Below are 20,122 nucleotides of genomic sequence, written 5' to 3' on the forward strand. Positions count from 1 at the left end.
GATTTGAGTAGATATTTGAACCAATCTGCTTGTTGTTTCCTTACAGAGAATGGCAGCTGCCCAGCTCCCAGCCGCCTGCGACCCATGTGTGATGTAAATTACGGAAAGGAATGTGAGGATAATGATGACTGTGATCTGTGGTTAACCTGCTGCGATGCTGGCTGTGGGAAAAGATGTGTCCATCGCGCTTCCAGACATGGTAAGAGGGACAAACTGTCCAGGCAGCCTGCAGACACCTCATGTTGAATAGTTCCAGTTTATACATAGGGGGAGGTGGTGACATAACGGTAACGTCGCTGCACTCTTAATCCAGAGACCCAGAAGAATGCTTAGGGAAAATAGGTTTTAATTCCTCCATGGCAACTGGTGGAATTTGAATCGAATTCATAAATCTGGAATCTAAAACTAATCTCAGTAAAGGTTACCATATAACTATCATTGATTATCATAAAAACACATCTGGTTCACTAACATCCTTCAGAGACGGACACCTGCCATACTTATCTCATCTGGCCTCCATGTGATCCAGAGCAATGTGGTTGAGTGTTCCCTGCCGTCTAAGCACTCAGTTGTATTGTAGAGAATTTCTCACCACCACCTTAGGGCAATTAGGGATGGGCAATTAATGCCGACAACCCATTCAAGAATAAATACTTCTTCAATTCCCAGCTGGAGCTGCTCAGTTCAGTTTGGATCCAGGGGCTTTCCCCACCATTCGATCAGATCATGGCTGATCTCATTGTGGCCTCAGCTTCACCTTTCTGTCTACCCCGCCCATACCCTTTGAGTCCCTTGTCAATGAAAACTCTATTTAACTCGACCTTGAATACATTCAATGACCCAGCCTGTGCTGCTTTCTGGAGAAGTAAATTCTACAGCCTCGCACCCCACGCAGAGAATGAAATTCTCCTCATCTCCAGTCGTCCAGTCACAGTCTTTCCCCATGAGGGGGCAACATCATCCCAGCATCCACTCTGACAGGCCCCATCAAGATCTTGTATTTTTCTGAATCTAATGGAGACAGACCCAAACTGCTCACCCTTTCTTCATAAGCTAATCCTCCCTCCATCCCAGGAATCAGTCAAGCCAGCCCTCTCTGAATGGCTCTGAATATAATTAAGTAATTTCTTTAGTATGGAGACCAACACCATGCCCAGTGCTCCAGATGTGGTCTCACTGTAACCTGTACAACTGGAGCAAAACTTCGCTCCTTTTAATTTGATTCCTCTGGAAATTAAAGACAATGTTCCATTGGTCTGGCATTTCCTCAGATTCTAGAATCACCATCCTTGTTTTCAAATCCCTCCTTGGATTGTTGCCCTCGCTCCCTGTCCCTGGAATCTCTAACATTCTTGGTATTTTAGTTGCTGATTTGCGAAACCTGCCTCTCATTGCGTTCTCGATTTTAAAACAGGGAAGCGTGACAGGGAATGTCCAGAACCTTCCACGACGCAACACATCTGTGACAAGGGGGAGGCGGAGAAGTGTGAGAGAGACGATGATTGCACAGGCTGGAAGAAGTGTTGTCAAGTCGGAGACTGTGGGAAACGATGTGTCTACACCTTCCACAAGAAAGGTGAGAACAAGACCGGGAGGGTCTGTAAAAGAGTAGAGTTTGTGCGAAGGGAGAGGGTGACTTCGAGGGGACAGGGTGAGTGAGAGAAGATGGAGTTTAGCAGGTCAGTGATAGTATGAGAGTGGAGAGGGCACATGGAAAAGGGGAGATGGAATTTGGGAGAGGGGAGATGACGTGTGAGAGAGGGCGCGTGATCGAGGGGAGAGGGAAAGTGATCGAGGGGCGAGGGCGTGTGATCGATGGGCAAGGGCACGTGATCGAGGGGAGAGGGCGCGTGATCGAGGGGAGGGGGCGCGTGATCGAGGGGAGGGGGCGCGTGAACGAGGGGCGAGGGCGCGTGATCGAGGGGCGAGGGCGCGTGATCGAGGGGCGAGGGCGCGTGATCGAGGGAAGAGGGCGCATGATCGAGGGGAGAGGGCGCGTGATCGAGGGGAGAGGGCGCGTGATCGGGGGGAGAGGGCACGTGATCGAGGGGCGAGGGCGCGTGATCGAGGGGAGAGGGCGCGTGATCGAGGGGAGAGGGCGCGTGATCGAGGGGAGAGGGCGCGTGATCGGGGGGAGAGGGCACGTGATCGAGGGGCGAGGGCGCGTGATCGGGGGGAGCGGGCACGTGATCGATGGGAGGAAGCAGGTGAGAGAGGGGGGGTGGGGGAGTGTGCCTGAGCAAGGAGAGAGGACTCGTGAGGGAGGAGAGAGGCCGCATGAGAGAGGACAGTTGCATGAGAGTCAATCTGAGGGGACAAATGGTTGCTGTAGAGTGCAGAGAGGATTGTGACAGGGGTGAGAGGGTTGGTAATCTGTGCAGTTCTCGATCCAGAGAGGCAGATTACAATCCCGGGCCATTCTTCATAAAATAATCCCCCCTTCATCACAGGAATTAGTCAGGTGACTTTTCTCTCAACCGCTCCAAATATAATTTCAGTAATTTCTTTAGTACGAAGACCAAAACCGTGCACAGTACACCAGATCATAGAATCATCGAATTTACAGTGCAGAAGGAGGCCATTCAGCCCATCAGGCCTGCACCGGCCCTTGGAGAAAGCACCCTACCCAAGACCACACCTCCACCTCATCCCTACACCTCCATCCTATCCCCGTAACCCCAACTAACCTTTTTTGGGCACGAAGGGCAATTTAGCATGGCTAATCCACCTAATCTGCACATCTTTGGTCTGTGGGAGGAAACCGGAGCACCCGGAGGAAACCCACGCAGACACGGGGGTGGGCGCGTTAGAGAGGAGAGAGGGCGCATGAGAGAGGGGGCATGAGAGTGGAGAGAGGGCGGGTGAGAGTGGAGAGAGGGCGGGTGAGAGTGGAGAGAGGGCGGGTGAGAGTGGAGAGAGGGCGGGTGAGAGTGGAGAGAGGGCGGGTGAGAGTGGAGAGAGGGCGGGTGAGAGTGGAGAGAGGGCGGGTGAGAGTGGAGAGAGGGCGGGTGAGAGTGGAGAGAGGGCGGGTGAGAGTGGAGAGAGGGCGGGTGAGAGTGGAGAGAGGGCGGGTGAGAGTGGAGAGAGGGCGGGTGAGAGTGGAGAGAGGGCGGGTGAGAGTGGAGAGAGGGCGGGTGAGAGTGGAGAGAGGGCGGGTGAGAGTGGAGAGAGGGCGGGTGAGTGGAGAGAGGGCGGGCGAGAGTGGAGAGAGGGCGAGCGAGAGTGGAGAGAGGGCGGGCGAGAGTGGAGAGAGGGCGGGCGAGAGTGGAGAGAGGGCGGGCGAGAGTGGAGAGAGGGCGGGCGAGAGTGGAGAGAGGGCGGGCGAGAGTGGAGAGAGGGCTGGCGAGAGTGGAGAGAGGGCTGGCGAGAGTGGAGAGAGGGCTGGCGAGAGTGGAGAGAGGGCGGGCGAGAGTGGAGAGAGGGCGGGCGAGAGTGGAGAGAGGGCGGGCGAGAGTGGAGAGAGGGCGGGCGAGAGTGGAGAGAGGGCGGGCGAGAGTGGAGAGAGGGCGGGCGAGAGTGGAGAGAGGGCGGGCGAGAGTGGAGAGAGGGCGGGCGAGAGTGGAGAGAGGGCGGGCGAGAGTGGAGAGAGGGCGGGCGAGAGTGGAGAGAGGGCGGGCGAGAGTGGAGAGAGGGCGGGCGAGAGTGGAGAGAGGGCGGGCGAGAGTGGAGAGAGGGCGGGCGAGAGTGGAGAGAGGGCGGGCGAGAGTGGAGGGAGGGCGGGCGAGAGTGGAGGGAGGGCGGGCGAGAGTGGAGGGAGGGCGGGAGAGAGTGGAGGGAGGGCGGGCGAGAGTGGAGGGAGGGCGGGCGAGAGTGGAGGGAGGGCGGGCGAGAGTGGAGGGAGGGCGGGCGAGAGTGGAGGGAGGGCGGGCGAGAGTGGAGGGAGGGCGGGCGAGAGTGGAGGGAGGGCGGGCGAGAGTGGAGAGAGGGCGGGCGAGAGTGGAGAGAGGGCGGGCGAGAGTGGAGAGAGGGCGGGCGAGAGTGGAGAGAGGGCGGGCGAGAGTGGAGAGAGGGCGGGCGAGAGTGGAGAGAGGGCGGGCGAGAGTGGAGAGAGGGCGGGCGAGAGTGGAGAGAGGGCGGGCGAGAGTGGAGAGAGGGCGGGCGAGAGTGGAGAGAGGGCGGGCGAGAGTGGAGAGAGGGCGGGCGAGAGTGGAGAGAGGGCGGGCGAGAGTGGAGAGAGGGCGGGCGAGAGTGGAGAGAGGGCGGGCGAGAGTGGAGAGAGGGCGGGCGAGAGTGGAGAGAGGGCGGGCGAGAGTGGAGAGAGGGCGGGCGAGAGTGGAGAGAGGGCGGGCGAGAGTGGAGAGAGGGCGGGCGAGAGTGGAGAGAGGGCGGGCGAGAGTGGAGAGAGGGCGGGCGAGAGTGGAGAGAGGGCGGGCGAGAGTGGAGAGAGGGCGGGCGAGAGTGGAGAGAGGGCGGGCGAGAGTGGAGAGAGGGCGGGCGAGAGTGGAGAGAGGGCGGGCGAGAGTGGAGAGAGGGCGGGCGAGAGTGGAGAGAGGGCGGGCGAGAGTGGAGAGAGGGCGGGCGAGAGTGGAGAGAGGGCGGGCGAGAGTGGAGAGAGGGCGGGCGAGAGTGGAGAGAGGGCGGGCGAGAGTGGAGAGAGGGCGGGCGAGAGTGGAGGGAGGGCGGGCGAGAGTGGAGGGAGGGCGGGCGAGAGTGGAGGGAGGGCGGGCGAGAGTGGAGGGAGGGCGGGCGAGAGTGGAGGGAGGGCGGGCGAGAGTGGAGGGAGGGCGGGCGAGAGTGGAGGGAGGGCGGGCGAGAGTGGAGGGAGGGCGGGCGAGAGTGGAGGGAGGGCGGGCGAGAGTGGAGGGAGGGCGGGCGAGAGTGGAGGGAGGGCGGGCGAGAGTGGAGAGAGGGCGGGCGAGAGAGGAGAGAGGGCGGGCGAGAGAGGAGAGAGGGCGGGTGAGGGACCGTGCGTGAGAGAGGGGACAGGGAGCCAGAGAGAGGTCAGATGGAGCATGCGACAGGAGAATGAGAGAGATCGGACATGTCAGAGAGGGGAGAAGTCTCGCTTGCGAGGGTGACTGACAGACACAGAAAGATAGTAAGTCCCAGAGAGATACATGGTGATCGACTGAGAGAGAGATGGAGTCCACAAGATGGACGAGTGACTCATAGGGAGAGAGTAAATGTTAGAGGGATAACCCCATGAGATCTTGAGAATGTTAGTAATTCCAAACAATTCTTTTTTTTAAAATTTTCCAATTTAGGGGCAATTTAGAGTGGCCAATCCACCTGCCCTTCACATCTTTGGTTTGCGGGCGTGAGTCCGCGCAGACACAGGCAGAATATGAAAACTTCACAGGGACAGTCACCCGGTGCTGGTATTGAACCCGGGTCCACAACGGTGCTAACCGTTGTGCCACCGTGCCGTCATATTCCAAATTGTTCCAGCCGGACCTTAACACACCAGCTCATGTAAAGCAATTATTGCTGAACGGAAATACGACAGGCAATGTCTGTCGTGTTAATCACCCTGGGGTAACACGGACTGCAACTGGATGCAGTTGTACTGGAAAGTAGACTCCAAACTTTGGTGTTCGTTCAATACGCTTTATTGAACTTGTTAAGCAGTGCACACAGTTCGCTGTGGGTTTGACACTCTGCTAATCTAAGCATGCTTACTATAACTAACTAAACCAGACAAGCTCTAAGCCACGTGTAGAAGGTGATAACTGATATATACACCCTGACTGTCACTACAGTTGTCACCAGTGGAAAGAGGCAGAGTGTCGATGCCTCGTGTGTTTTATAGTGGGAAACCACCTTCTAGTGTTCTGCCTGGTGATTGGTTGTGTTCTGTCCTGTGTGTTAATTGGCTGTACTGGGTGTCTGTCACTGCCTGTCTGTATCTCATTATGTGCATGAGTGCATATCATGACATCCCCCCTTTTTAAAAAAAAAAAATGTTGGTTGCTTGGAGCATATGCGACTGTATTTACATGTGGAACTATTTACATTAAATGGCGAGTGGATGAATATAAACATAAGAGGTGTCTAGCGTGCAGATACAGAACAAAATTTACAAGATAAATGTCTATAAGTCCAATCTTTGGGGCTTGCGTCTGATCCTTGTCGACCGCCTGAGAGGTGGAGGTGTGGATGTCATTGCCTTGACAGGCGGGATTGCAGCCAGACTGGTGGCCTCGTGGTGCGATGTGTCCGGAGGAGGCATAACATCTGAAAAAGTAGGATCTTTGGTGGGCAGGCAACTTTGCACAGTGCCCTTCTGTTGTGCCTGACAATGGAGCCATCAGCCATACGAACCACAAACGACCTGGGAGCAGCCTGTCGAACAACAACAGCTGGGGCTAACCAGCCTCCATCAGGTAGCTTGATCCGAACAGCATCTTCCGGAGATAGCACAGGCAAATCGGTAGCATGAGCATCGTACGTCAGCTTTTGCTGGTTCCTGAGTTGCTGCACCTTTTGCAGCACTAGGAGGTGATCTAGGTCTGGTAAGTGTATGGCTGGAACAGTTGTCCACAGGTCTCTATTCATGAGGAGTTGAGCCGGAGACATACCGGTGGGCAGAGGGGTTGCCCTGTTCGCCAACAGCGCAAGGTTGAAGTCAGAAGCAGAGTCCGCAGCCTTGCAGAGCAGTTGTTTCACTATTTGGACCCCTTTCCCCCTTTCTCGACCTTCCCATTGGACTGCGGGTAGTTGGGCTTGAGGTAATGTGTTTGAATTGGTACGACTTGGCAAAATTAGACCACTCTTGGCTGTGGAAGCAGGGACCATTGTCACTCATGACAGTGAGTGGAATGCCATGCCTGGCAAATGTCTCCTTGCAGGCCTTAATGACTGTCCTTGATGTGAGGTCTGACAGTTTCACCACTTCCGGGTAACTTGAGAAGTAATCTATGATGAGCACATAGTCACGCCCATTGGCGTTAAAAAGGTCTATTCCCACCTTGGACCATGGAGAGGTCCCGATCTCATGTTGCTGGAGCGTTTCCTTCGCCTGAGCAGGCTGGAAACACTAGCAGGTCGCACAATTGAGGACCATGTTGGATATGTCCTGGCTGATTCCAGGCCAATAGACAGCCTGCCGGGCCCTGCGCCTACACTTTTCGACACCTCGGTGTCCCTCGTGGATTTGTTTGAGCACTAAGCTCTGCAGACTATGAGGAATAACGATACGATCCAGCTTGAGGAGGATCCTCTCGACGACTGTCAGGTCATCCTTCACATTGAAGAACTGAGGGCATTGCCCTTTTTGCCAGCCATTTGCAACATGGTGCATTACATGCTGCAGAAGAGGGTCTTTGGCAGTCTCTTCACGAATGCTGATCACTCTTTCATCTGAGGCCGGGAGGTTGCTGGCACACAGTTGCACCTGTGCCTCAATCTGGCGGATGAAATCAACCTGTTCACAGGACGAGGTGATGGAGCGGGACACGGCATCCGCAATTATCAGCTCCTTGCCTGGTGTGTATACTAACCCAAAATCGTACCTTCGGCGACGAAGGAGAATACGCTTGTCATGTGAGAGTACCCTTTAAGAAATGGGTGTTTAAGAAATGTACCTTTAAGAAATGGAGCTGCTCATGTTACTGGAGTGATGTCAGAGTGTGGGTGGAGCTGAGCTCCACTTCTGCTTTTTAGTTTCAGTTTGAGAAGAGCTTGGATGTGTCTGTGTTTTATCAGGGAGCTGCATCTGAAGTCTGCCATCCAAAGACTATCTTAATGATTTGGTGAATTCAGAATTATAAATGATTTCAGTATTGAATGTAAACCCTAATGTGCTCCTGTTTGAAGGTTTGTTACGTTTTTGGATGTTAAAAGAACAGCATACAGATTACTTAGTTTTGTATTCTTTGGGGGGTGTATTTGATTTACTGGTTGCGAAGATGTTCACTGTTTGTTTTAGAAAGGCTAACTTGAGTTCATAGAATAAACATTGTTTTGTTTTAAAAAACACTGGTCCATTTTCTGCTGTACCACACCTGTAGAGTGAGCCGTGTGCTCCCCATACCACAATCTAGTAAAAGTTGTGGGTCAGGTGAACTCCATGATACACTTTGGGATTCTCTAAACCCTGGCCCATAACAGCGCTGAAGCCTGGGCGTCATGTCATTCAAGTCCTTCTGAATGATGTGGACCAAGGGTCTGTGGTCAGTCTCCACTGTGAAGGTTGGTAGACCGTTGACATAGTCATGGAACTTTACAATACCGGTTAGGAGGCCCAGGCACTCTTTTTCTATCTGGGCATACCTCTGTTCAGTAGGAGTCAAGGCCCTTGACGCATAAGCAACTGGAGCCCAGGACGAGGAGTCATCCCTCTGGAGGGGCACCGCAGCAATGCCGTCCTAGCTTGCGTCCATGGGGATTTTTGTTTCCCTGTCCAGGTCAAAAAACGCTAGTACCGGAGCAGTGGTGAGCTTTGCTTTGAGCTCGAGCCACTCTGCTTGATATGTGGGTAGCCACTGGAATGCAGTGGACTTCTTCACCAGATGCCTGAGAGCCGTGGTGTGTGAGGCCAGGTTGGGAATGAATTGTCCCAAGAAATTCACCATTCCGAGGAAGCGTAGTACCGCATTCTTGTCTTCCAGGTTCTTCATGGCGTTAATGGCCTTGACCTTATCCAAAACTGGGCGCACATCCTGCTGGGATATCTGGTCGCCCAAGAACTTGATGGTTGAAATGCCAAAGGAGCACTTGGCCTTGTTCAGCTTGAGGCCGTTTGCATGGACACGTCAAAAGACTTGTTTGAGGCGAGATATGTGTTCCTCGGGGGTCGTGGACCATATGATTACATCATCTACGTAGACACGCACACCCTCAATGCCCTCCATCATCTGCTCCATGATCCTGTGGAAGATTTCAGAGGCTGAGACAATGCCGAACGGCATACGGTTATAACAGTACCTGCCAAATGGTGTGTTGAACGTGCAGAGCTCCCTGCTGGTCTCGTCCAGTTGTATCTACCAGAAACCATGCGATGCATCTAGCTTCGTGAAGAATTTGGCGTGTACCATCTCACTGATCAGTTCCTCCTGTTTCGGGATCGGGTAGTGTTCCCGCATTATGTTCTGCTTAAGATCTTTGGGATCTATGCATATCCGCAACTCTCCTGAGGGCTTCTTCACACAGACCATCGAGCTGACCCAGTCAGTCGGTTCCATCACTTTGGAGATGATGCCCCCGTCTTGGAGCTCCTGTAGCTGTGCCTTTAAACATTCCTTCAGAGGAGCCGGCACCCGGCGTGGTGCATAGATTACATGCTTGGCATCAGGCCTGAGTAGGATCTTGTAGCAGTATGGCAGAGTACCCATTCCATCAAACACATCTGGATATTGAGCAAGGATGTCATCCATGTCAGCCTGAAGGTCCACATTGGAAGAAGACATGGCATGGACTCGCTGTACGAAGTTGAGTAGCTTGCATGCATGGGCACCAAGCAGGGATGCCTTATCAGGCTTGACGATTTCGAATCGCAGTGTGACATTGATGGTCTTGTTGGAGATGAATAGAGGACAAGATCCGAGCGCAGTTGTGGCATTGCCATTACAATCGAGGAGCTGGCAGGCTGGTGGAGGAATTTTGGGTTGCTTTTTAATGCGGTCAAAATCAGCTTGAGAGATGAGATTGGCAGAAGCACCCGTTTCCAGCTTGAACTGGATCCTACATTGATTTAGAACAAAGAACAAAGAAATGTACAGCACAGGAACAGGCCCTTCGGCCCTCCAAGCCCGTGCTGACCATGCTGCCCGACTAAACTACAATCTTCTACACTTCCTGGGTCCATATCCCTCTATTCCCATCCTATTCATGTATTTGTCAAGATGCCCCTTAAATGTCACTATCGTCCCTGCTTCCACCACCTCCTCCGGTAGCGAGTTCCAGGCACCCACTACCCTCTGTGTATTAAACCTGCCTCGTACATCTACTCTAAACCTTGCCCCTCTCACCTTAAAACCTATGCCCCCTAATAATTGACCCCTCTACCCTGGGCAAAAGCCTCTGACTATCCACTCTGTCTATGCCCCTCATAATTTTGTAGACATCTATCAGGTCGCCCCTCAACCTCTGTCGTTCCAGTGAGAACAAACCAAGTTTATTCAACCGTTCCTCATAGCTAATGCCCTCCATACCAGGCAACATTCTGGTAACTCTCTTCTATACCCTCTCTAAAGCCTCCACATACTTCTGTTAGTGTGGCGACCAGAATTGAATACTATACTCCAAGTGTGGCCTAACTAAGGTTCTATACAGCTGCAACATGACTTGCCAATTCTTATACTCAATGCCCCGGCCAATGAAGGCAAGCATGCCATATGCCTTCTTGACTACCTTCTCCACCTGTGTTGCCCCTTTCAGTGAGCTGTGGACCTGTACACCTAGATCTCTCTGACTTTCAATACTCTTGAGGGTTCTACCATTCACTATATTCCCTACCTGCATTAGACGTTCCAAAATGCATTACCTCACATTTGTCCGGATTAAACTCTATCTGCCATCTCTCCGCCCAAGTCTCCAAACAATCTAAATCCTGCTGTATCCTCTGACAGTCCTCATCGCTATCCGCAATTCCACTAACCTTTGTGTCGTCTGCAAACTTAATAATCAGACCAGTTACATTTTCCTCCAAATCATTTATATATACTACAAACAGCAAAGGTCCCAGCACTGATCCCTGTGGAACACCACTGGTCACAGCCCTCCAATTAGAAAAGCATCCTTCCATTGCTACTCTCTGCCTTCTATGACCTAGCCAGTTCTGTATCCACCTTGCCAGCTCACCCCTGATCCCGTGTGACTTCACCTTTTGTACTAGTCTACCATGAGGGACCTTGTCAAAGGCCTTACTGAAGTCCATATAGACAACATCCACTGCCCTACCTGCATCAATCATCTTAGTGACCTCCTCGAAAAACTCTATCAAGTTAATGAGACACGACCTCCCCTTCACAAAACCATGCTGCCTCTCACTTATACGTCCATTTGCTTCCAAATGGGAGTAGATCCTGTCTCGAAGAATTCTCTCCAGTAATTTCCCTACCACTGAAGTAAGGCTCACCGGCCTGTAGTTCCCTGGATTATCCTTCCTACCCTTCTTAAATAGTGGAACAACATTGGCTATTCTCCAGTCCTCCGGGACATCACCTGAAGACAGCGAGGATCCAAAGATTTCTGTCAAGGCCTCAGCAATTTCCTCTCCAGCCTCCTTCAGTATTCTGGGGTAGATCCCATCAGGCCCTGGGGACTTATCTACCTTAATATTTTTTAAGACGCCCAACACCTCGTCTTTTTGGATCTCAATGTGACCCAGGCTATCTACACACCCTTCTCTAGACTCAACATCTATCAATTCCTTCTCTTTGGTGAATACTGATGCAAAGTATTCATTTAGTACCTCGCCCATTTCCTCTGGCTCCACACATAGATTCCCTTGCCTATCCTTCAGTGGGCCAACCCTTTCCCTGGCTACCCTCTTGCTTTTTATGTACGTGTAAAAAGCCTTGGGATTTTCCTTCACCCTATTTGCCAATGACTTTTCGTGACCCATTCTAGCCCTCCTGACTCCTTGCTTAAGTTCCTTCCTACTTTCCTTATATTCCACACAGGCTTCGTCTGTTCCCAGCCTTTTAGCCCTGACAAATGCCTCCTTTTTCTTTTTGGCGAGGCCTACAATATGTCTTGTTATCCAAGGTTCCCGAAAATTGCCGTATTTATCCTTCTTCCTCACAGGAACATGCCGGTCCTGAATTCCTTTCAACTGACACTTGAAAGCCTCCCACATGTCAGATGTTGATTTGCCCTCAAACATCCGCCCCCAATCTAGGTTCTTCAGTTCCCGCCTAATATTGTTATAATTAGCCTTCCCCCAATTTAGCACATTCATCCTAGGACAACTCTTATCCTAGGATAACCAGCACTTGTCCACCAGCACTTTAAAACTTACTGAATTGTGGTCACTGTTCCCGAAATGCTCCCCTACTGAAACTTCTGCCACCTGGCCGGGCTCATTCCCCAATACCAGGTCCAGTACCGCCCCTTCCCTAGTTGGACTGTCTACATATTGTTTTAAGAAGCCCTCCTGGATGCTCCTTACAAACTCTGCCCTGTCTAAGCCCCTGGCTCTAAGTGAGTCCCAGTCAATATTGGGGAAGTTGAAGTCTCCCATCACCACAACCCTGTTGTTTTTACTCTTTTCCAAAATCTGTCTACCTATCTGCTCCTCTATCTCCCACCGGCTGTTGGGAGGCCTGTAGTAAACGCCCAACATTGTGACTGCACGCTTCTTATTCCTGATCTCTACCCATATAGCCTCACTGCCCTCTGAGGTGTCCTCCCGTAGTACAGCTGTGATATTCTCCCTAACCAGTAGCGCAACTCCGCCACCCCTTTTACATCCCACTCTATCCCGCCTGAAACATCTCAATCCTGGAACGTTTAGCTGCCAATCCGGCCCTTCCCTCAACCAGGTCTCTGTAATAGCAACAACATCATAGTTCAAAGTACGAATCCAAGCTCTAAGTTCATCTGCCTTACCCGTAATATTTCTTGCATTGAAACATATGCACTTCAGGCCACCAGACCCGCTGTGTTCAGCAACTTCTCCCTGTCTGTTCTGCCTCAGAGCCACACTGTCCCTATTCCCTAGTTCTCCCTCAATGCTCTCACCTTCTGACCTATTGCTCACGTGCCCACCCCCCTGCCATACTAGTTTAAACCCTCCCGTGTGACACGAGCAAAGCTCGCGGCCAGGATATTTATGCCTCTCCAGTTTAGATGCAACCCGTCCTTCTTATACAGGTCACACCTGCCACGGAAGAGCTCCCAGTGGTCCAGATAACGTAAACCCTCCCTCCTACACCAGCTGTTTAGCCACGTGTTTGGCTGCTCTATCTTCCTATTTCTAGCCTCACTGGCACGTGGCACAGGGAGTAATCCCGAGATTACAACCCTAGAGGTCCTGTCTTTTAACTTTCTGCCTAGCTCCCTGAACTCCTGCTGCAGGACCTCATGCCCCTTCCTGCCTATGTCGTTAGTACCAATATGTACAACGACCTCTGCCTGTTTGCCCTCCCCCTTCAGGATGCCCTCTACCTGTTCGGAGACATCCTGGACCCTGGCACCAGGAGGCAACATACCATCCTGGAGTCTCTTTCACATCCACAGAAGCACCTATCTGTGCCCCTGACTATAGAGTCCCCTATTACTACTGCTCTTCTGCGCTTTGACCCTCCCTTCTGAACATCAGAGCCAGCCGTGGTGCCACTACTCTGGCTGCTGCTGTTTTTCCCTGATAGGCTATCCCCCCCGACAGTATCCAAAGGGGTATACCTGTTCGAGAGGGGGACAACCACAGGGGATTCCTGCACTGACTGCCTGCCCTTTCTGGTGGTCACCCATTTCTCTGCCTGCACCTTGGGTGTGACCATATTTACATAACTGCGATCTATGACGCTTTCCGCCACCTGCATGTTCCTAAGTGCATCCAATTGCTGCTCCAACTGAACCATGCGGTCTGTGAGGAGCTCCAGTTGGGTGCACTTTCTGCAGATGAAGCCATCCGGGACGCTGGAAGCTTCCCGGACCTGCCACATCTCACAGTCAGAGCACTGCACCCCTTTAACTGACATTGCGTCAATTAATTTGTAAATTAAAGTTAAAAGTTTTTTTTAAATGTTTTAAGTTTCTGTTAGCTATCTGTTTCCTAGCACTAGATTTCTACTATAAATGTGAAAGCTAAATATAGTACTCTCCGATCTCTGGCTTAGATATAATTATATCTAAATTATAATTAAGTAATTATGTTTAATTTGTATGACAGCACGCCATTCGTCCGCGGAATCCACATTGAGGATAGATAGGCATCTTGCTGAATTTGAGGAGGCATACTCACATGTAGCTATGATGCCCACACGATAGCGGGACTCCAGGCGGTCGTCCTCTGGATCCGTAGTGCTACCAGGATCAGAATCCAGTAAACCTTGCTGTACACATTGAACGCGCTTACGTTGGAATTGGGATCGCTGGCCCTTGACTGGTGGTGCAGACCTGCATAAGGCTGCATAATGTCCAGGCTTCTCGCAATTTAAACATCATCTGCATTTTGCAGGGCATTGCCACTTTAAGTGGGCGGTGCCGCAGTTCAGGCATGTCATGACGTTGACGTTGTTACGCTCCATGCATCGTCACACATGCGCAGTGCGGTCAGCCGATGTTCGCTCCGGCGCAGCTTGGTTTTTGGACGCTTCGTTCGCCCGTTCGTGTTGTGCATGCATGGGGCCCCGGGAAAAGCGCACAAAATGGCCGCTTTCATCGATACTGAGGCACTGCATCCGGGCGATGGCCTGTACACCCTCTGCCTCGTGGGAGGCAAGTTTTTCGTATTCTGCCGATTTGAAACGGGAATACCGATTTCTCGCATGCTCATGCACTGTACGCGTCTCGATTGCGACTGGCAGGGTCATGTACTTAATTTTGAGGAGTTGCTCCCGCAAGGAATCGGAGTGCACCCCAAACACGATCTGATCCCTGATCATGGAATCAGCGGTGTCACCATAACTGCAGGACTGCGCTAATATACGGAGATGAGTTAGAAAGGATTGGAAAGGTTCATCCTCACCCTGAAGGCGTTGCTGGAAGATATAGCACTCAAAGCTCTCGTTTGTTTCGACTTCACAGTGACTGTCGAACTTCTCCAAAACAGTCTTGAATTTGGTCTTGTCCTGGCCGTCGTAAAATTAAGCAAGTTGAAAATCTGGATGGCTTGGTCCCCGCAGTTAATAAGAGCAGCGCAGTTTTTCTGGCATCGACCGCATCCTCGAGGCCTCAAAGTAGAGAAGGAACCTCTGCTTGAAGACCCGCCAGTTGGCGCCGAGATTGCCGGAGATCCGGAGCTGTGGAGGAGCCTGGATCTTCTCCATGCCGCTGGAAGGCACTTGCTGGTCGTCACGGAATCACTCGAGGTAAACCACTTAGAGATAGTAGACTACTGGTACCATGTCGTGTTAATCACCCTGGGGTAACACGGACTGCAACTGGATGCAGTTGTACTGGAAAGTAGACTCCAACTTTGATGTTAGTTCAATATGCTTTATTGAACTTGTTAAGCAGTGCACACAGTTCGCTGTGGGTTTGACACTCTACTATTCTAAGCGTGCTTACTATAACTAACTAGACCAGACTAGCTCTGAGCCACGTGTAGAAGGTGCTAACTATATATACACCCTGACTGTCACTACAGTTGTCACCAGTGGAAAGAGGCAGAGTGTCGATGCCTCGTGTGTTTTATAGTGGGAGACCACCTTCTAATGTACTGCCTGGTGATTGGTTGTGTTCTGTCCTGTGTGTTGATTGGCTGTACTGGGTGTCTGTCACTGCCTGTCTGTATCTCATTATGTGCATGAGTGCATATCATGACAATGACGAATTATAAAATAACATCCATGGCTTCAAATGACCACAACCCTCCCTACCTCTAAGTTCCTCCAGCCCCTACAAAACTCCCTGGGCTGGAATCTCCGGTCCTGGGACTATGTCCCTCCGCCACCGTGGGAACTGCGGCGTTTTACGCCAGAAACAAATGGCACAAAACGGCTACTGATTCCCCGTTTTGCTGGGGGCTAGCAGGACGACAGCATAGAGCACCCGGCTCCAGCTACCGATATGCCCCGGAGAATTGCGGGCAGCAGCCTGCAGCAGTTGCGCCGTGCTACATGGCAGAGTCCGCTCTCGGGACTGGCCCACAATATAGTCCCCCCTTCGGCCGGCTTGCGTGCCCCGGACCACCCCGCCACAGTGCCCCCTGCCCCGAATAATGTCCCCCCCCCCCTTACCGCGGATTGGCCCTCCCTCGATTGTGGCGGCGCAGGACTGAGTCCGCAGCTGCCACGTCGAGTTCCCGACGGGTAAGACCACAAGCGACCCATGCCGTCGGGAACTCGGCCAGTCGGGGTCGGAGCATCGGGGGTGGGCCTCAGGCAATGTCCTAAGGTTGTTAATACATGGCGCGGCAATTTGGTCGAACGCGATTTCGGCGTCGCCAACCAGAGAATCCTGCCCCCTATCGCTGTGATGTCTTCCAGCCACTAGAATCCTCCCTATCTCTGTAACATCCTGCAGTCCCTACAACCCTCCCGATCTCTACAACCTCCTCCAGCCCTTACAAGCTTCTCTATCTCTGATATCTCTGTATTCTCCAGGTCTGTTGTCTTGAGACGCCCAATTGTAATTATTTCATCATTAGCAGCCGTCCTTTCAGCTCCCAGGCCTAAGCTCTGTGATTCCCTCCCTAAACCTCTCTCCCTCCTTTAAAATGTTTCTTAACTCTGACCTCTTAGAGCAGGTTTTACTGTGTTAAAGAGAAGATACACTACTCCCTCCCATTTCACCCCAGTCTGGAGTTGGTTCAGATTAAGGTCCCTGTGTCCACGTTTCTTTCCACTTGGGGTCGCCAGTGTCTGTGAAATTTTGATCCAATTGTTGATACTAAATCTTGTGTCTTGACGAAACAGAGGAGTTTTACGAGGACTGTCCAGAACCATTCGAAACCCAACACATCTGTGACAAGCAGAAGGCTCAGACATGTGAGGAAGATGACGAATGCTGGGGCAGAAAACAGTGCTGTCGAGTCGGAGACTGTGGGAAGCGCTGCATCAACGTATTCCACGAGCTAGGTGAGTTCCTGCTTGGAAGGACGAGTAGTCCGGGATTGTGAAATTCTGTTTCTGACCAATCTTAAAGTTATGTAATTAAGGCGGTAAATGGGGATACAATGCAAAACACCCAGGGAGGGATTCTTCGCTTGCCGCAGTTCTGCTAGTACCCCTCCCGTCTTCTCCCGCTCTCGGCAGTTGTGTGCAGCCTTCTCCTAAGGGGGGGCGGGGGGCAAACGCAAACAACGACACCGTTAGACGGTCTGACGCATGCAACTCAGGGGTTGGGCACCCGGCCATGGTGGCTGGCATGTGGGGCAGGGTGGGGGTTCGGCCGTACCCCGGGGGGGGGGAGGTGCCGGGTTACGGGTGTGAGGGGGGGGGGGGGGGGTTAGTGCCAGGAACACAGTGGTGCCGACTCACCCAGGCCGCCCTGAGGAGGCCGTGGAGTTTCTTCTGGCACTGCATGCCAGTCCGGGTGATGTTGCCCACAGCTGTGACTGCCACCTGCGCCCAGGCACGGCGATCGGCGGCCTTCCTCCCGGGCCGGGGTACCGGGTCATTCGCCTCTCCTCCATGGCGTCCAGGAGGATCCCGCTCAGCGTTCCTGAACCGCGGCGCTGCTTGTCGTAAAATGGTTTCCACGCCGGCATCGGCACTGAGCCTCCGAATTGGAGAATCCAGCCCCATTGTCTAATTTATTGGTTAAACAATCTCCCAATGTGGCTATCGTGTAACAGGCTGGAGAGGGGCTGAATGGGCTTCCTCCTGTTCCTGTGTAACAGCTGGAGAGGGGCTGAATGGGCTTCCTCCTGTTCCTGTGTAACACCTGGCGAGGGGCTGAATGGGCTTCCTCCTGTTCCTGTGCAACAAGCTGGAGAGGGTCTGAATGGGCTTCCTCCTGTTCCTGTGTAACAGGCTGGAGAGGGGCTGAATGGGCTTCCTCCTGTTCCTGTGCAACAGGCTGGAGAGGGGCTGAATGGTCTTCCTCCTGTTCCTGTGTAACAGGCTGGAGAGGGGCTGAATGGGATTCCTCCTGTTCCTGTGTAACAGGCTGGAGAGGGGCTGAATGGGATTCCTCCTGTTCCTGTGTAACAGGCTGGAGAGGGGCTGAATGGGGTTCCTCCTGTTCCTGTGTAACACCTGGCGAGGGGCTGAATGGGCTTCCTCCTGTTCCTGTGCAACAAGCTGGAGAGGGTCTGAATGGGCATCCTCCTGTTCCTGTGTAACAGGCTGGAGAGGGGCTGAATGGGCTTCCTCCTGTTCCTGTGCAACAGGCTGGAGAGGGGCTGAATGGTCTTCCTCCTGTTCCTGTGTAACAGGCTGGAGAGGGGCTGAATGGGATTCCTCCTGTTCCTGTGTAACAGGCTGGAGAGGGGCTGAATGGGCTTCCTCCTGTTCCTGTGTAATAGGCTGGAGAGGGGCTGAATGGGCCTCCTCCTGTTCCTGTGTAACAGGCTGGAGAGGGGCTGAATGGGCTTCCTCCTGTTCCTGTGTAACAGGCTGGAGAGGGGCTGAATGGGATTCCTCCTGTTCCTGTGTAACAGGCTGGAGAGGGGCTGAATGGACATCCTCCTGTTCCTGTGTAACAGCTGGAGAGGGGCTGAATGGGCTTCCTCCTGTTCCTGTGTAACAGGCTGGAGAGGGGCTGAATGGGCATCCTCCTGTTCCTGTGTAACAGGCTGGAGAGGGGCTGAATGGACATCCACCTGTTCCTGTGTAACAGCTGGAGAGGGGCTGAATGGGCTTCCTCCTGTTCCTGTGTAACAGGCTGGAGAGGGGCTGAATGGACTTCCACCTGTTCCTGTGTAACAGGCTGGAGAGGGGCTGAATGGGCTTCCTCCTGTTCCTGTGTAACAGGCTGGAGAGGGGCTGAATGGGCTTCCACCTGTTCCTGTGTAACCGGCTGGAGAGGGGCTGAATGGGCTTCCACCTGTTCCTGTGTAACAGGCTGGAGAGGGGGTGAATGGACATCCTCCTGTTCCTGTGTAACAGGCTGGAGAGGGTCTGAATGGGCTTCCTCCTGTTCCTGTGTAACCGGCTGGAGAGGGGCTGAATGGACTTCCACCTGTTCCTGTGTAACAGGCTAGAGAGGGTCTGAATGGGCTTCCTCCTGTTCCTGTGTAACAGGCTGGAGAGGGGCTGAATGGAACTCCTCCTGTTCCTGTGTAACAGGCTGGAGAGGGGCTGAATGGAACTCCTCCTGTTCCTGTGTAACAGGCTGGAGAGGGGCTGAATGGACATCCTCCTGGTTCTGTGTAACAGGCTGGAGAGGGTCTGAATGGGCTTCCTCCTGTTCCTGTGTAACAGCTGGAGAGGGGCTGGCTGAATGGAACTCCACCTGTTCCTGTGTAACAGGCTGGAGAGGGGCTGAATGGGCTTCCTCCTGTTCCTGTGTAACAGGCTGGAGAGGGGCTGAATGGAACTCCTCCTGTTCCTGTGTAACAGACTGGAGAGGGGCTGGCTGAATGGAACTCCACCTGTTCCTGTGTAACAGGCTGGAGAGGGGCTGAATGGGCTTCCTCCTGTTCCTGTGTAACAGGCTGGAGAGGGGCTGAATGGAACTCCTCCTGTTCCTGTGTAACAGGCTGGAGAGGGGCTGAATGGACATCCTCCTGGTTCTGTGTAACAGGCTGGAGAGGGGCTGAATGGACTTCCTCCTGTTCCTGTGTAACAGCTGGAGGGGGTCTGAATGGACAACCTCCTATTCCTGTTTAACAGGCTGGAGAGGGTCTGAATGGGCTTCCTCCTGTTCCTGTGTAACAGGCTGGAGAGGGGCTGAATGGGCATCCTCCTGTTCCTGTGTAACAGGCTGGAGAGGGGCTGAATGGGCTTCCTCCTGTTCCTGTGTAACAGCTGGAGAGGGGCTGAATGGGCATCCTCCTGTTCCTGTGTAATAGGCTGGAGAGGGTCTGAATGGGCTTCCTCCTGTTCCTGTGTAACAGGCTGGAGAGGGGCTGAATGGGCTTCCTCCTGTTCCTGTGTAACAGGCTGGAGAGGGGCTGAATGGGCTTCCACCTGTTCCTGTGTAACAGGCTGGAGAGGGGCTGAATGGGCTTCCTCCTGTTCCTGTGTAATAGGCTGGAGAGGGGCTGAATGGACATCCTCCTGTTCCTGTGTAACAGGCTGGAGAGGGGCTGAATGGACATCCTCCTGGTCCTGTGTAACAGGCTGGAGAGCGTCTGAATGGACTTCCTCCTGTTCCTGTGTAATAGTCTGGAGAGGGGCTGACTGGGCTTCCTCCTCAACCTATGCGATCTCCTCCAGTCCCTCGAACCCTACCAGTCTCTGTAACCTTCTCTAGATCCCAACAACCCTCTTCATCTCTGTAACCTCCACCAACCTCTGCACCCCTCCCTATCTCTGTAACTTCCTCCTGCCCTGACAACCCTCCCTGACCTTGTAACCTCCTACAACCCTCCAAATTTCTGGAGCCTCCTCTCACTCCTACAACACTCCCTATCTCTGTAACCTAATGCAGTCCCTACAAACTTCCATATCTCTTGTATCCAGCA

At 53.0% G+C, this 20,122-nt stretch overlaps 1 protein-coding gene across 1 annotated transcript in view; it reads left to right on the forward strand.

Moving 5' to 3' along the window:
- LOC140392264 (uncharacterized) overlaps window positions 1-20,122 on the forward strand; it is a 166,779-nt gene that overhangs the window by 95,159 nt on the left and 51,498 nt on the right. The window contains exons 52-54 of the mRNA XM_072477580.1: window positions 47-199; window positions 1,415-1,576; window positions 16,467-16,628. Of these exons, the coding sequence (XP_072333681.1) occupies window positions 47-199; window positions 1,415-1,576; window positions 16,467-16,628 (477 nt within the window). The remainder of the gene's footprint in view (window positions 1-46; window positions 200-1,414; window positions 1,577-16,466; window positions 16,629-20,122) is intronic.

Source organism: Scyliorhinus torazame, chromosome 16 (assembly GCF_047496885.1).
Source record: "Scyliorhinus torazame isolate Kashiwa2021f chromosome 16, sScyTor2.1, whole genome shotgun sequence".
Taxonomy (NCBI): domain Eukaryota; kingdom Metazoa; phylum Chordata; class Chondrichthyes; order Carcharhiniformes; family Scyliorhinidae; genus Scyliorhinus; species Scyliorhinus torazame.